Raw genomic sequence first — 15318 nt, 5'->3', positions numbered from 1 at the left:
CAGGTAGATGCAATGTAATGAAATTGGATGTGTGTGCTGGGCTTTGTAAATAAAATGAGATTGACCCCAGCCATTATCTCATTTATCTCATTTACATTGTAAAATCAGTATCTACACTATTGATTAGAGTATAATTAGTTAATTATGAACAGGAAAATGCAGAGTTATGGAGGGCTTGAGCACAGCCAGCTGTATTGCTAGAAAACTAATAAAAACAATCCAAGGGCATGAGCAGATGGAGATCACTTTATTAAAGAACAAAGCAGACATATTCCAGGTATGGGAATGCCTAATTAAGCTTTCTTGCTGTGAAGATGTAGCTGACCTGCATTCTATATTTTTATAAGTGAAAAATGTTTTCTTTTATTATTTTTTGATTTATTAACCTAACTCCTTCAGAATTCACCTCTCTTCTTCACACCCCATTTTCTCGGTATATAGTGGACATATATCTATCGTCATTAATTGCTGGAATGAGGAACACAGTGATTTCTAATTTTGATGCATAAAGTAATTTCAAGCTTGTTAAAACATTGATAGTAAGCAATCACCTGTCAGTTAGAGGTAATTTAGGAGGTTAGGTTAGCTTATCTTTGTGTGGAGCTGTTTTTATTTTCACAAAGTTTTCAGTACAACTGCTAGCCAGGCCACTGAAGATGGCTGTGCACTTAATTCGATTTGTTATACAAAAAAAGGTATCCACAAATAATAGCAAGATAAAAGTCCTAGTTTAAGGACTGTTTTGAAGTTGTGACGTTGAATCCACAAGGGTACAAATTTTAACTGATTCTTTAAAATGGAGGAAGTGGTTTCTTTCCCTTCGCCGCCCCTAGCCCAATAGTTTAACTTGTACTATTAAGCCATCTTCAGGATGGAAGTGGATGATATTTGTAAATGACAGTGCTATGTGGCTCCTTTGCTCTGTAAATGTCCGTATTGTGATTGATATGTGAGTGCAGTTACTGAAAGGCTGCGAAACTGTTGGCATGACACCTTGTGTGACCCAACAATTTCATTCTCTAATTAAGTTGAAAGTACTCCTTATTTTGTGTTGCTTGCTTATTTTCTGAATCTGGCAGTGGATTTTCTATCATTTTATGTTGCTAGACAAAAGAACACAAGTAATATTATACACTTGAGGGCTTAATCTCATTTTACTAGTGCCATTTTAACCTAAGTATAAGGTTTTCTTTTGGAATTAGGAATGAAGAATGCCAGTTTGGGTTTCTGTACTGTGATGTGTGTAAGCTTCACATTTTGTCCTAGTTCAGTCTCAGCAGACAAGAGAGTTGCCAGACAGCTAGGGCATCATCTTTAACCAAGGTACGGTGTGTATTCATCCATTTTTCCCAGCATCACGCTGTGGGAACTTCAGTGGCATTGTGTTCCACAATACAGAATTTGTATTCAAATAAAAAACAGTATGAAGGAAGTGTTTCCAAATATTTGGTATAGTCTCATTTTTATCGTCATGCAGGTTTTTATGTCTTGATACAGGAAAATATGCTTTTGTTATTCACATTTCCTCAGCTGTGCAGATGCAGATAGAAGCTATTAATATCTGAAAACTTTCATATAGATATTTTTAACTCATTCTAGGAAAATGCGATTTTTCTTCTGCCAAACTAAACAGCTTTGAAGTGATAAAAATTAATGACAATAAATATTAAAAACATTCAGCTTTAGAATGGCACCTCCAGATCTGTATTTAATTTCATAATGTTCTGGCTATTTCAACTCAGCCTTGCTAACTCCCTCAGCATACTTCTGAAATGTGGCTGAAATTGCAGTCAGGAAATACCACATTCTAGATACAAAATGGAAAAGATGTAGGAAGAGATGGCAAAGAGTAATTTTAAAGGGGAAACGTTTTCTTTTGAACGTATAAACACTTGCTTTTATAGACAATCATTTCAGAAAAAAATCTAAATTAATACTGTTTGAAGTCAGATGTAGATTTAAGGATTAAGCTCTGAAAATACACTAAATCAGTCAGAAATAGTGTGATGCTTTATTTTGTGTTACTTAGAGGATCCCAAACAGTTTACAAGAAGGGAGTTGTGATAAGCACTGCTCAAATGCAAGCACTTAGGTGAATAAGGTTCTAGATATAGAAATAGGTTAGTAAAAATATATTCCTTTACAGATGAGAACATTGAGGCTCAAAGGAGACTTAATCTTTTGCTGAAGGTCACATACGCTGTTGGGATGTAGGAGTGTAACCTATGTCATCTCCCACTCTCAGCCTTTTTATTATTTTAATATGCCTTTCACAAGAAATAAAACTGCTTATATTCCTAATTGTAAGTAATATATTTCTACATTAAAACTCTTGTGTCTTTAGTAACTGAGAATGGTTTCCTTTTTTAAGTGTTTTCTTTGTCCTAGAATTAGATTGAGTTATTACTAAACAATCCTAAGGATATAGATTGTAATATGGTATATCCCATTTTTTAAAAATACCAAAACCATGTCAGTCCAGTGTTGCACACTATTGATAGGTAGATAATTGCTTTTAATTTCTACTTAGCAGAAGACAGTACATACAATACCCTTACCAGTGCTCATGTCTTACATATAACTGCTAAAACCGGAAGGCTTCCCTAGCAAGCACAGCCTTGACAGCAAGGACAAAAGTATTTACTTAGGTTAAACAATCACAATCAGAAAATGGTTACTTCTTTTTATCTGGTGATTAATCCTTGGAGAAAAGTCACATGAACATTTTCTTCTGTTAGTACAGCAGTATGTTCTGTTAGTTGAATCCTCTTTCTGTGATGCACCATGTGTTGTGTTGATAAGTTATATCCCTCTGTCTTTGATCTGATGATGCCTTGCTATTACTGCAATTTTTGGAGATTTTTGTGTTTGCATGTTTTGTAGAGGAGAAAATGAGTGGCCAGGAAAGCAGAGAAAGAAAGTGCAGGGGATTTTGTAGGAAATTTGATTTTTAAACATTTATTCTATTTCCTACTTTTGGATCATTTATATTGGCTTTAATTCAGAGTTTAAGGGCATTTAATGAAGAGAATATTGCAAAGTAAATTTGAAAAAAGCCTTCATACAAAAGAATACAGTGGGATATGCAAATAAAGTGAAGTTCAGTAGGATATATGAAAATCTCTATTATTTGCTTTCAAAAATCTCTTTCTCATTTTAGGCATATTATTGTACTGATTTAAAAGTCCTTTCATGAAGCACTTGTTATGCTGTAGCGTTTCTTCAATGCTGGTAATGAATAAACAGTAGCTATGCTGTATGTTTTGAGCTTTTTATGTGGACCATACATAGTACGAAACACTAATGAAAGATTTATTAAAAAAGAACGTAAAATTATTGTGTGTACACAGGGCAGTTTTATAAGTGAAAGATCACAGTGAAATCCTTTTAAATTAACGCCCCTTTCCAGAAAATTCAAAGTGAATCGAAAACTATTTTGTGCATTTATTTATCAACCACATAATCCTAGTGTAAAAAATATAATTCATAGCTGTAAATTACACTTGAATTGTTGGATATGTGAGAAAACATTTCAGAGTTTGCCTTGACAAAGTAGATGTGTAAAATGGTGTCTTAAAACTATAAAATATCAATATTCTCACTGTCTAAAAAAAACCACAAATGTCTAAAAATAAATGACATTGAATGACATTGAAATATCTAAAAAATTGAGCTGGTTATAAATTTTTTGTCTTTAATTTGCATGTCTCTTAAATAACGTCATTTATCTGAGATGATGACAAAGGTAGAGTATGAGTGTCTGCATCAGAATATTCCAAATTAGCCAGAACCTACTTGAAGTGTTTGTGTTTGAAAATACCCCTTACAGAAAATGGATTTTCTGTATCATGATAATGGATCAGGAAATCTTGTGCTGAGAATCACAGGATAGCTCAATCTAAAATAGTATAGAAGTACCATTTTTTTTTTTTTTTTTCTGTTGCAGGTGTGATGAATGCAGGCTTTGCTACCATTTTGGCTGTCTAGACCCTCCCTTGAAAAAGTCTCCTAAACAAACTGGCTATGGATGGATTTGTCAGGAATGTGACTCTACATCCTCCAAAGTAAGTTAATTCATCCTGTGAAATAGTTGAAGTATTCTGCCTTTTAGCAGTCTTACTTAGTGTCTGAAGTTTTTGTTGAAATGCTATACATCTGTCTGCTCTGAAAAACAGAAGGTCATAAAATAATGATTTCAGATTCTCTGTAAAACAGGTAAAAACCAGAGTGTATGCAAAATGGAAATATTCTTTATCAATGAAGAGAATTTTATTATCCCAGTTAAATCCTTTCTTTTCACATTATGTTCTCTCTGAGAAAGGAGTGAGTATGGATACTATATCAGGATCAGTAACATTATTGACAAGGGAAAGTATTTCAGGAGTAGTAAAGAATATAAACCTCTAAGGACAGAGATAGAAAATACCTGTTTTTCTAAATGAAGATGATTTGAATTACTAAACCTGTTTTTTTCATTGGAAAATCATATGAAGGTTGTTAATACTTTATGTTGATTGTTATGCCTTGATCAAATACAACATTTTAAAACTAGAACTAAATTTCTGACATGGATTAACTCTCTCTAATAATATTGACAGTAATAGTATGCTTCTGTAGTACTGACTTTTCAAAAAATAAAGATTTTGATTCTTTCTTTGTCTGCACAGAAGCTTCTTTAGTACTAGCATTCTTTTCTATCATCACCGTAACCTCTGGGGAGACACTTTCCAATTGATTTTCAAAATAAGATTTATAAATGCATCTGATACCTCAGTGTTAAAATAACAGAGCATTCTAAAAGTCTTTAAAATTTTATAAGCTATTCTGCCACTTTCTTTGTATTTCACAGAATTTTTTAACTAGTACAGAAGTGACTCGGTGTTTGGATACACAGGGACACAGCTATGCAGAGATGTTGTCATAAGTTACCTGTTAGCATACTTGGATACTTAACTCTTTCTTGATGTTACTTTTAAGAATAGAAGATACAAAATGTTCAGAGAGAGGTATAATTTTTTTGCTTGCTAGTGTCCCTTTCCAACTGGAAAAATATGGTATTCAGTTTCACCCAGGGGTGTTAATCAAATTGTTCTTCTGTAAGGAGATATGAAGACACACATCGGAAATTAGCTGTCCGCTACAGTTTGGACATCAAGCAATCTTTCTTGAATGCCACTTACATGTAACGGACGTTCCAAGAGTGAATTAAAATTGTTATTGAATTTCTGTCATCGGCTTAAACTAAAAAGTTCTTGATAACGTTAGTTAAAAACTTTGGTCTCCTGTTTTTTCTTGGCTTCTTCTGAGTAAACAAAAAAAACAGTGTTTGTAATTTCTAAATGTGTTTTCCAGGAGATTAGCACACTATGTACCAGATGAAATTTTAAAAATACTTTATCATGTAAATTGAGTATGATTGACTTCACTTAGCACAGGGCATATGTTAGTTTTAAGGTGCTTGTTGAAAAATACAATGTTCTGAAGAGTAAACAAAGTTTGTTGTTAGAATGGTGATATATATTGTGTTATCTTACTGATTATTACAAATTAAAAAAATGCTTGTTATTGTGTCTAATTTTCTTTTTCATTCATAGAGATTTTTAATGAGTAAATTTAAATAAAGTCTCTTGCACTTTCAAGCACAGGCAATTTGAATTGTATATGAGTGAAAACATAATGAATATGAAAGGTAGTGAAAAATTGTCTTATGGGGACTCCTTGTGGTTTCACTTAGTCACTTTCCCATAGCTCTTCCACAGAGCTGGGCAGCGAAATTTCTCTGAAAAAGCTATATTGCTGTCTATGTTACAAAAGTTTTTTGATGTAGCTTTTTTTTGTTTTATTCTATACTGCATAACAAATTCAAACAACGTGTTGAGTTAAACTCCTCACAGACCTTCCTTAATGTGAACATATTATTTAAAGGATTAGGGCTTTGTTTATGTACTTAATCATTCTCAAATTCAATATTCTGATTGGCTTTAAGATTGTGTATTATATATCCACGAGTTTGCACAGCTTTTCACAGCCAGGAGGAGCTGATATGATAAAGGCTTTTTCTACCTCTCACTGGAGGGGGTAGTCGCTCAAATGTGTACTTAGAGCTCAGAAGAGGAAGACCGTAGAGAAAGTTGCGTTGTTTCCTGCACTCTGCCTGACCTGTGGATGAATTGCAAGCCTGAGCTACCAGCAATTTCAATCTCTCAGTCACTCACTAAATCCAATTTTTGGTGTGTCACAGTGAAGTTTCTTGTACAGATTATAGCAGCAAAATGGGATTGAATATCCAGCTTTGGCCAAGGAGACTATTGTTTACTTTTCATTCCTTCAACTTTGTTCATCTGTTTTGATCCAATTTAAATCACTGTTACAGTATACATTTTAAAATTCCCCAACGATATCTTCGGTAGCAGTATTGGGCCTTGAAAACAATTGGTAGGTAAATGATGCTGTTTCAGTGACAAGAGAGATTACAGTGCATAACATATAATGGTTCAGTTAGTTTTTATTTCTAATTATTAATTTCAGTTTTAGATGTTCAGGAAAAGTTGCATACTGCTGACCACGAAGAATGTGATTTTATCTTCAGATTTTGCTAAACACTTGTGGGTGTCAGCAGTACAAGGCATGTAATTTAGCAGTAATAAACATATGCTTTAAATTGTTATCTATCACAAGGGTTGGACATGCTATTTCCATTTTGCTCATACTAGTCACAGGACTCTCTAGCAATTGTGTCAGTTTTTCCACCAGCATAACATATTCCCATATTACCCTGCCTGTCAAATAATAGACAGACAGTGACTTTGCTGTAGGGCATGAGGGCAACAGCTTCTCTGCTGGTAATACTCACTGTCACTTTTATGGAATGGGCGATGCTCGCTACTAAGGTCTGACAAGCTCTCTCATCTCAAAAACATTGTAGATTTTGTTACATCACATGAAAGCTGAAGTAAACCTATAAGCTCTCCATTTCTATAACATTATTCATCTACCCTGCAAAAGGATTACAGTGCGCTTTCAGGATTGCCAAACAGCACTCTAAATCATAAATTTGCTGATAGTTTCAAATAGTGATATTCAGAAGGAATATAGAACCTTATTTTAGTTGAATTTAATAAAAATGAAATAAATAAAATATAAACCAAATTATTCAATATTATGATGTGGTAATATTCAGTAGGAATAAATGTGGCCTGTCCCTTTGTTTATTATGTGCGATAAGGGTCTCATTATGAGGTCTCCTTATTATTAAATGTGCATTTCTTTTTATTGCCTTCCATTTAAAAGGTGCTGTTTAAAGTATCTCCTCCAATTTAAAAATTTTGCAAAGGACCAAGGCAGCAAAGAGTTTAAACATATATCGTGGTGGTTACAATGACGGTGCTAGGTAGGTTTCTATCTGCTCATCTTTGCCTACAACCTGTTTTGCGTTTTGCTGCAGAGTGTACATGTGAGGTCATTGTTTGAGTGCTGCAAGATCAGCTGCCTTGTCTCTAGACTTCTGTTTAGCTTGCTTTTACTTCATCTTTTTACTGTATTGCATTTTTTCAGTGGAAATAAATTGTCAGTATATATGCACAGAATTCTCATCTAAACCCCTCAGGAAGTATTTTCTGGAACGACAAATACATGACACACCACCCTGGCAAGTAATATTTTTTTTTGTACACTTTTTGTATTGGAAACCAATCATGGATAATTTTACCTATTAGCCAAGTAGAAGCATTTCTTTGAGTATATCTTGCTTTCACATAGTGAATAAGCAAATGTAATTGGACACTGTAATATTAAAATATTGAATATAATGTTTGCAATAATATTTTAAATTAAAATTATTTCTAAAATGTACAATTTATTTCAAACCTCTTAATTTGGTCAGATAAGAAGGAAAAAAGTGAGCAATTCCATTTAATTCCCGTAGCCCATGGAATTTTATTCTAGTAAAAAATAAAGTGGATGGTTAAGAAGGCCTATGAGGAGTGTTGAAGTTACTCATGAGTTGTGCAGGTGACACTCTCATTATGGTTTATCTAATTTAATTTTCTTCATTATACCTTTTTTTCAAATTCAGGAAGCATTTCCTCACACATGCGTAGTTTCACACAAGTGTATTAGAAAATAAACAATGAAACCAAAAAATCCTGATGTCAAGCTCTCAAAATTTAGGAAACATCAAAATTAAGGTGGCATGAAGCGCTTTAAGTCCTTTTGTGGCTATGTGTGAATTTGCAGCCTTTAGTCATTTCACGCTGTGATTTTTTTTTTTTTTTCCTGTAGGACCCCTGCCTTCTCTGGTTTAGCTGTCGGGGATCACTAAAAGGGATTAATTTGGGTTGACTATTAGGAGAAGATACTGTCTTTGGGTTTTGCAAGGCATTAAAACTGAAGCAATGATTTCAGGAACAGAAAAAAAAGGAATCTTAACCTTATGTTTGCAGTAGTTGAGTTATGACCACAAAATTGAATTTTACCTTTGTCTCACCCCAGAGCTCCTGTGAATGCTAGACAAATTAAAATTTTCAAATGTCCAGTAATTTTTTCTCCTTGTTTGCTGTTGCCCAGCTTGGATCCCTTGGCCCAACATGCAAAAATGCTGAATTTTCAGAGCTGCGGTGGGTGATAGTGTAAGCTGTGTTTTGAAAGTACTGAGTCTTCAGAATGATGTGGTCTGGACTACTGCAAATTGAGTAACTAATTTAATAGAAATTTTAATTTTTACTCTCCTTGTATCTTGGCTTCCATTTTGCAAAATGTTGATACTGCTCCCTTATTTTAGACATTTCCCTTAGAACTGGATGAATTGTTCTCTGGAGCTGCCTTTTCCTGTCCACTGACTATAGGAGAGAGCCAAGACAGTTAGTTAGATAAGCAAGGATTATAGTTTAGGTGGGATTCTCCTTGCTTGAGTACAGACAGAAGATGATTGAATCAGCGTTGCATGGACAGACTTTATCTGGGCATTTACTAAACGTTCAGAACAACGCGTTTTCAATATAGCCAATATCTTTAACATTTTATATATATACAAGAAAACCCTATTTGAATATAATATATGAGGTTGGCACCCAGTGGTAGTATATATGCATGCTTAATCACGTCTTAAATATGTTTTATAGTGCTTTTGTAAGTATCACTCAATACAATGGGATTTTAAGTAGTTAAGTTTAAAATACATCTTTCCAAAAATAAATCAAAAATCTCCTTATCTGTAAAGGTCTTTTGTATTCATTCAAACTTGTTTTGGTTGCATATTCTGGCAAAGGTTGACTGGAACACTTGTAAAGATACTGTGACCCTAATGTAGTCAGCTTACATCAGAGAGACTGGTGCATCAGGACAGCTTCTTTTGAGGACAGAACATACAAGCAAATGTACTGCCACCATGCAAAGAGCATTGCAGCTGAAAAATGATAAAAAAGTACTGCTAGTAATTCTGCTTGCTGATACAAGCAGAACATAATATAATGGAAAAAAGTTCCATTTTTATGCAACATTTTTCAGCCAGAAGTTAGGAGTATTTCAAAGTGGTTTAGGGAATAACAGATTGCATAGTGTAATTCACTGACTGCATTTGTAAAGGTAGAATCTGTCTTCACTTTTACTGGGTGTGGATATTATGATCTATTTTATTATATGGTCATCAAGAACGATAGCGTTAAACATTTCTGTGTGTATTCATATATTTTAAAGTTGGTTGAGGAGAGTTGAACTATGCTACATAAATCAGATTAGGACTTTGGTTTCTTGTGTGACATGGAACAAAAGATGATTTTTATATAGCAACTGGAAAATATGTGGTTATTTCGAAGTCCCTGTTGTCTTCCTAGGTTTGTGAGGAGCAGTCAAACATTGGCACTGGAATGTTTTCCTTAAAATTGAACAAGAGAAAATTATCCGAATCTGTAAGGCTGCATGAAGATTTAACACAAGTCCTTACGCTGCTTATGCCCTCTTTTAAGAACTTCAGTAATGCCAAACCTTGGCACAGAAATGAATTTCACTATCAAGATGGTAAAAAAAAAAAGGGTGAAATTGCAGTGTACAGTAATTCTTATCAGTTGGCTGAAATATTGCCAACTGTGTTTTAATATTTGCTCCCCAGGTATCATATTTTAAAAAATGACTGGCATATAACAGCCTCTGTTATTTTCTGGCAAACAGGTATAATAGATCTATGTAATGAATAATTTATACCATAAAATGTTCCAAAGATAATCAGCCTTGACATTAACTTAAGATGGGACTTGATTTATGAATAGCGGATAAGCTCAGCATAAAGTTAGTTGGTATTAAATCCCCAAATTAATCCAAATAATCAGATACACTTAGTTGGCAGAAGAACATTCCCATAGTGTAAGTGGGAAGCTTAGGTTTTAATAAAGAAAAAGCTTAAGCACTGTAAAATATTTCTGGAACCGGTGCTTATTTTAAATATTTTAATTCTTCTCCACATCAAAATCAATTCTACCAGTTCCAATACTGCCTGCCAGATCCTCGTCATCACTAGTGCTTGTACTTCTTCTTAGTTGCAGCTTAACTGTATCAAAAAAGTATACTAAAAAATGGGCAATACAGTACAGCATTGTCTTTCCCATAACCTCGTCTGAACAAGTCTCTTTTTGACTGGTTACACAGATCAGTACATCTAACATGAGCGAGAAGTTTAAAGAAATTGGAATACAGGGATCATTCTCTTAATGAGGTATTGTTCTAAATGCAAAAACAGATTTCTGATTTTGAAGCATAACACTGGGATAGATCAAAAAGTATTAATTAAAATGTTTAAAAAAATGAAGTACCAATTAGGAGTGCAAAGTGAGATACATAATTTTTTCTTGCATTAAACTTTGTCAAAAAACAACAGTTATAATAAACCTGATAAGAGTCTGTTTCCCCAGTGGTATGTTCTTAGAAAATTAAGCTTTAAACTGTACACAGCAGTTTTAAATAAGTATTTTTGTCAAAAAAGCCTCATTTTAATGGTACTTGCTCCAAAAATTGTTTGGTTTCCAAGATTCATTTTCTTTTTCCCCATATTATTTCTTATCCAGGTGAATATCCAGTGAAGAAATCACTTGCTGATTAACTTCATTACTCATTTTCATAAACAACCCAACAACGCAGAATTTTTTCCAAAGCTGAAACTTTGCACACTCTTATGAGTTTTTTTTTCTTAATGGGAGAGCAGTAGTATCATTTAATGCCTTCCATAATGCTGAATATTTTATGACAAAAGCAGGAGGAAAAAATGTTTCAAATATTACTGAAGAGTGATTCATTCTGATGTCATTATACACACACATCTTATACTACCTTTAAAATGAAGCCAATTATTCTTTCAAGAGGCTTTATGTGTGTCTCACAAATCAAATTATTACTGAGGTAGTCCTGCTTTTCATAAGTTCTCTTGACAGTTTTGCTTTTTTCCGACTGAGAATATGTTGCTGAAGTAAGTACAAACAAGGATGGCTGAAATTAGAAACAAGCTTGGTTATTAATTATTGGTTTGCTTAAAATACGCAGCCATGTTTAATTTCCATTGGAACATTTAGGAGGTACCTGATCAATAAAGTACTAGACTTAAAAAAATTTAAATCACAAACACAGTGTAGTGATTATACATTTTTTAATGCACCTAATCTGTAGTATTTAAATGACTAAACCTCTAGTTTAGATGTGGTTTAGTTTAGACAGAATAACTATTACCTACTCTAAAGTAGTGGTTAAGGAAGTAAAATCTCTTCATGGGCGGCTGTTAGAAACGCCACTGCTACTCCTTACCTTCTTCAGGTTATGCTTCTAACAAAATCCGCTTACAATTACGGTTTATCTGGGAAATGGCACTTCTGCTGAACTACGACTTACACTTCCTAAGCCATGACAAAATGAATTTACAGCCTACGTTGCCCGCTACTGTAGTGCTGAGTGGCAAGTAATCTCTGCTGGGACCTGTCTGCAATTGGGAAAAATCCAAAAAGCAGCTACATCATGTTTGAAGTAAAGCCACTAAACCTGGTTTTATGCTAACACAGCGTGAGAGAATAAAAAACGAGAGCACTTTTTCAGCCCTGAGCAGCACCCCGCAACAGGAAAATTTTATACCTCCTCTTTGGTATGCAGCTATGTGTACTCTCAAAGGATGTGAGAGGGCTGATAGAGGAAGGACAGGGGGAATGTTTGCTCCTTAAAGAACTGGAGGCTTTCTCTTTCTTGCTTTTGAAAATCAGTTGCTGGATATTTACAATATTGAGCAGCATTGTGACAGTGAATTTTACGTATTGAAGATGCTATATTGAAATGTAAAAGACATGGAGATAGTAGTTTTAACCCAAGTTTTCTCCGTTTTACATTCCTTTTTAAGTGAAGTCGCAAAATATACGCATGTGAAAGTCACCAAATTGTAGCTGCCAAAGCATCATATCTTACACCACTGATACACATTCAGATCTACTTCATCAATCCAGTTGTCTTCCTACTCTTCTGGAGTTCCTAAAATAATGAGCTTTTTGAGTATTGATAATTAGGGACTTCATGCTGACAGTGGAGTCATAAACAAATTTACCAATAAATTGTAATTGACCATTACTACTTTCTGTTAACAACCCTATTGGAAATTTTGATTGTTATTTTCTTAATCAGTAGAACACATGTTGATTTTGAAAGCATCTGAATTAAAAGCTTGTAACTGACTTTTGAATTTTTTAACCTATTGAGCCTCGATTGAATTCTTGGTTTAGATGATATAAGCTGCCAGGAGGGCAGTGTTAAAAAACATATCCAGTGTGCGTAATCTTTTCTAAATTGATTATTCATGAAGAATTGAAGACTCAACAGAAAATAGCAAAAGGTGTGTGCTTTGCAGTCACATAAACAAAGGGAATCCTCAGAGGTGCAAAGGTATATCTGGAGTCTGGTGGCATCCCATTCCACTCTAATTTTGCAAAGTAGTGTTCTGTTGCTTCCAAATTCCTGAGATCAATTTCTTTACCTAGAAATATATTTCTTGCCTTATGTTTTATGTAGAACTAGAAGGTATGTAATTAAAGAAGAATTACATATCTTAATTCCTAACTGGTCCAACTTTATTACCCTGCAAATTATCTTAGCACGTCACCTGTAATCATATTCTATATGACGGAAAAAGAATTAGATCTTTAATTGTTAGTCTCTGGATAAGATCTGAACATATTATTATAGTTGCCTAATTACCTGCTCATGTTTACTCTCCAGGTTGATTCTATTTTAAAGTCTTTCAAAGAAATGCAGCCATATATGTCACTAAGTACTGTGTCACTTATAAATTACTAATGCTGACTGGGCAAAATCTAATCATATTGAACCAGGAGAGAGAAAGGAGAGGGGGGAAGAAACCAAAAAAGTGCCATTTTATGAAGTGTTAAGCAAGTAATGAATTTTAGTAGAGTCAAGATTTGCTTTTTGGCGTTGTGTTAGATAGTGGTAGTGAGGTTTAGTCGCCATTCTCAAATAGATTCTCTTAGTGCCAGCCACATTTAATCACATTTTACAGAAGACAGCTGGGCATTGCCGATTTGTGCTGTGTCAGCCACTTTCTCTGCAAACGAGTGTCTCATCGCTTGGATTTTAGCATTCTGTAGCAGAAAAGTTCCCTCTTCTTAAAATTGGCTCAGCAAATAGCTTGTGTGGGAATATAACTGTAAGAGCATTACAATCAGCTCTACCAAGAAAAAGCACAAATCTTATGTGGAATTTTAAGAGGGCTTTTGAAAAGATTTTCACAAAACCTTTAAAATGTATAGTGCATTGTTAAATTCTGGTAGCAATTAAGTTTATCTTAGATCTTTTAGTAAATGTGTCTTTGGTAACGGTTGAAAATTATTACCTGGTTCAGTGGTTTGAAACACCTTTGGGCATGTTTTCTCAAGTGTATTTCAGCTGCGTCAAACAGTACCAAAAGATTTCGTATGTGGAAAACCTTGGAATCTGTAGATATTGAGATTTCTTCTAGCTACTAATCTCATGAAGACTGAAGGGCAGATGGTATCCTTTCAGATGTGGTATAAATAGCCAAAGAAAAGAAGTGTCAAAAAGGAAATAGCAAGATAACTCAATATTTATGGAAGGTACGCACAAGTGTACTTAGAGTGGGTTAATCACATCACATACTTATTTTTGGAAATAGAAGGGCGTCAGCAGATTGATACAATCACTGACATAATGAATAAATGTGTAACCAGTCCTGTGCAATAAATAAGGATATGTATCAGGTACTAATATTGGCAAGTATATTGTGTATTAAATGAATATGCAGTTTGTCCTACCATTTTCTTCTGGTGCGTAATATCTCCACTGCTTGTTTAGGTTGAAAATATTGCAGAATGCAGAGGAACTTGAGAGCAAAATGGTATTCTAAACACTTTTTTTTTTTTAATTGCTGGTGGTAAGGAACTTTTTGAAAGTTATTATAAGATGTCTGTACCCATGTAAGGATAGCTTCAAAATCTTACATTTAAAAGGTAATGATGAGAAAATACAAAATGTTTGAGATTTGGGAGATGTGATTTATTAATTGTTATTAATTCTCTCACTGGAATGACCTATAGACCTACTGTCGTTTATGTGCTTTCTGGGTACAGCATAGACAGAGACTGAAAAGCTCCTTGATATAAAATAGTAAAATATTCAGAAGACAATTTATACCCTTTCTCAGGAACCCTGGTTAATATACAATGAATCATTTTACCCACTGACTCCTTCTTCCGTGCCAAGTGACCTGCTTCAGCTAAAGAATAGCAAAATGGCTTAAGCAATCCCTTGGGAAATATGATTTTGAACCGTCTTAAGAAGAGGAAGAGGGAAGTGAACCAGGGAATCTTCCCTGTGATGGTTGAATGTGTTCACCAATTAATTTAAGGCAGCAATCAAACCATCATCTAAAAGTAAGGCCTTAAGTATGTCTGCCTCTCTTTTTTTCTTTTTTTAATTGGGGGGGGGGCGGGGAGGAAAGAAAGAGGGAGGGGGAATTGTTAGACCACAGAGAGCTTTCAGTGTAGTGAATCTCAGGAGGAGGAAGGGAACTGTTGATAATCCAGGGTAACACTACCGAATTCTGAATAAAGCTGGTATATATATACCCTGTTATTTTCAACATTTGCTATTGATTAGCTTAAATGGTTCTACATTCTAGTATGCTCATTTTCATGGATCTTAATCTGTGGTATTTTAGCGTGAATTTATCTTAGCATTTTGGTTAAGATTGGGAATGCATTTTTGAAAGGAATCGCCCAGTTGCCACCAATTGCTACGCTTCGGTTCACATTATGGAGTAGTCTCAAG

General features: G+C 34.3%; 1 protein-coding gene across 1 annotated transcript in view; it reads left to right on the top strand.

Moving 5' to 3' along the window:
- PHF14 (PHD finger protein 14) overlaps window positions 1-15318 on the top strand; it is a 170614-nt gene that overhangs the window by 112067 nt on the left and 43229 nt on the right. The window contains 1 exon segment of the mRNA XM_075143674.1: window positions 3947-4064. Coding sequence (XP_074999775.1) covers window positions 3947-4064 — 118 coding nt within the window.

The sequence above is a fragment of the Calonectris borealis genome, chromosome 2 (genome assembly GCF_964195595.1).
Source record: "Calonectris borealis chromosome 2, bCalBor7.hap1.2, whole genome shotgun sequence".
Lineage (NCBI taxonomy): Eukaryota > Metazoa > Chordata > Aves > Procellariiformes > Procellariidae > Calonectris > Calonectris borealis.
This window is presented reverse-complemented; position numbering and strand designations above follow the sequence as displayed.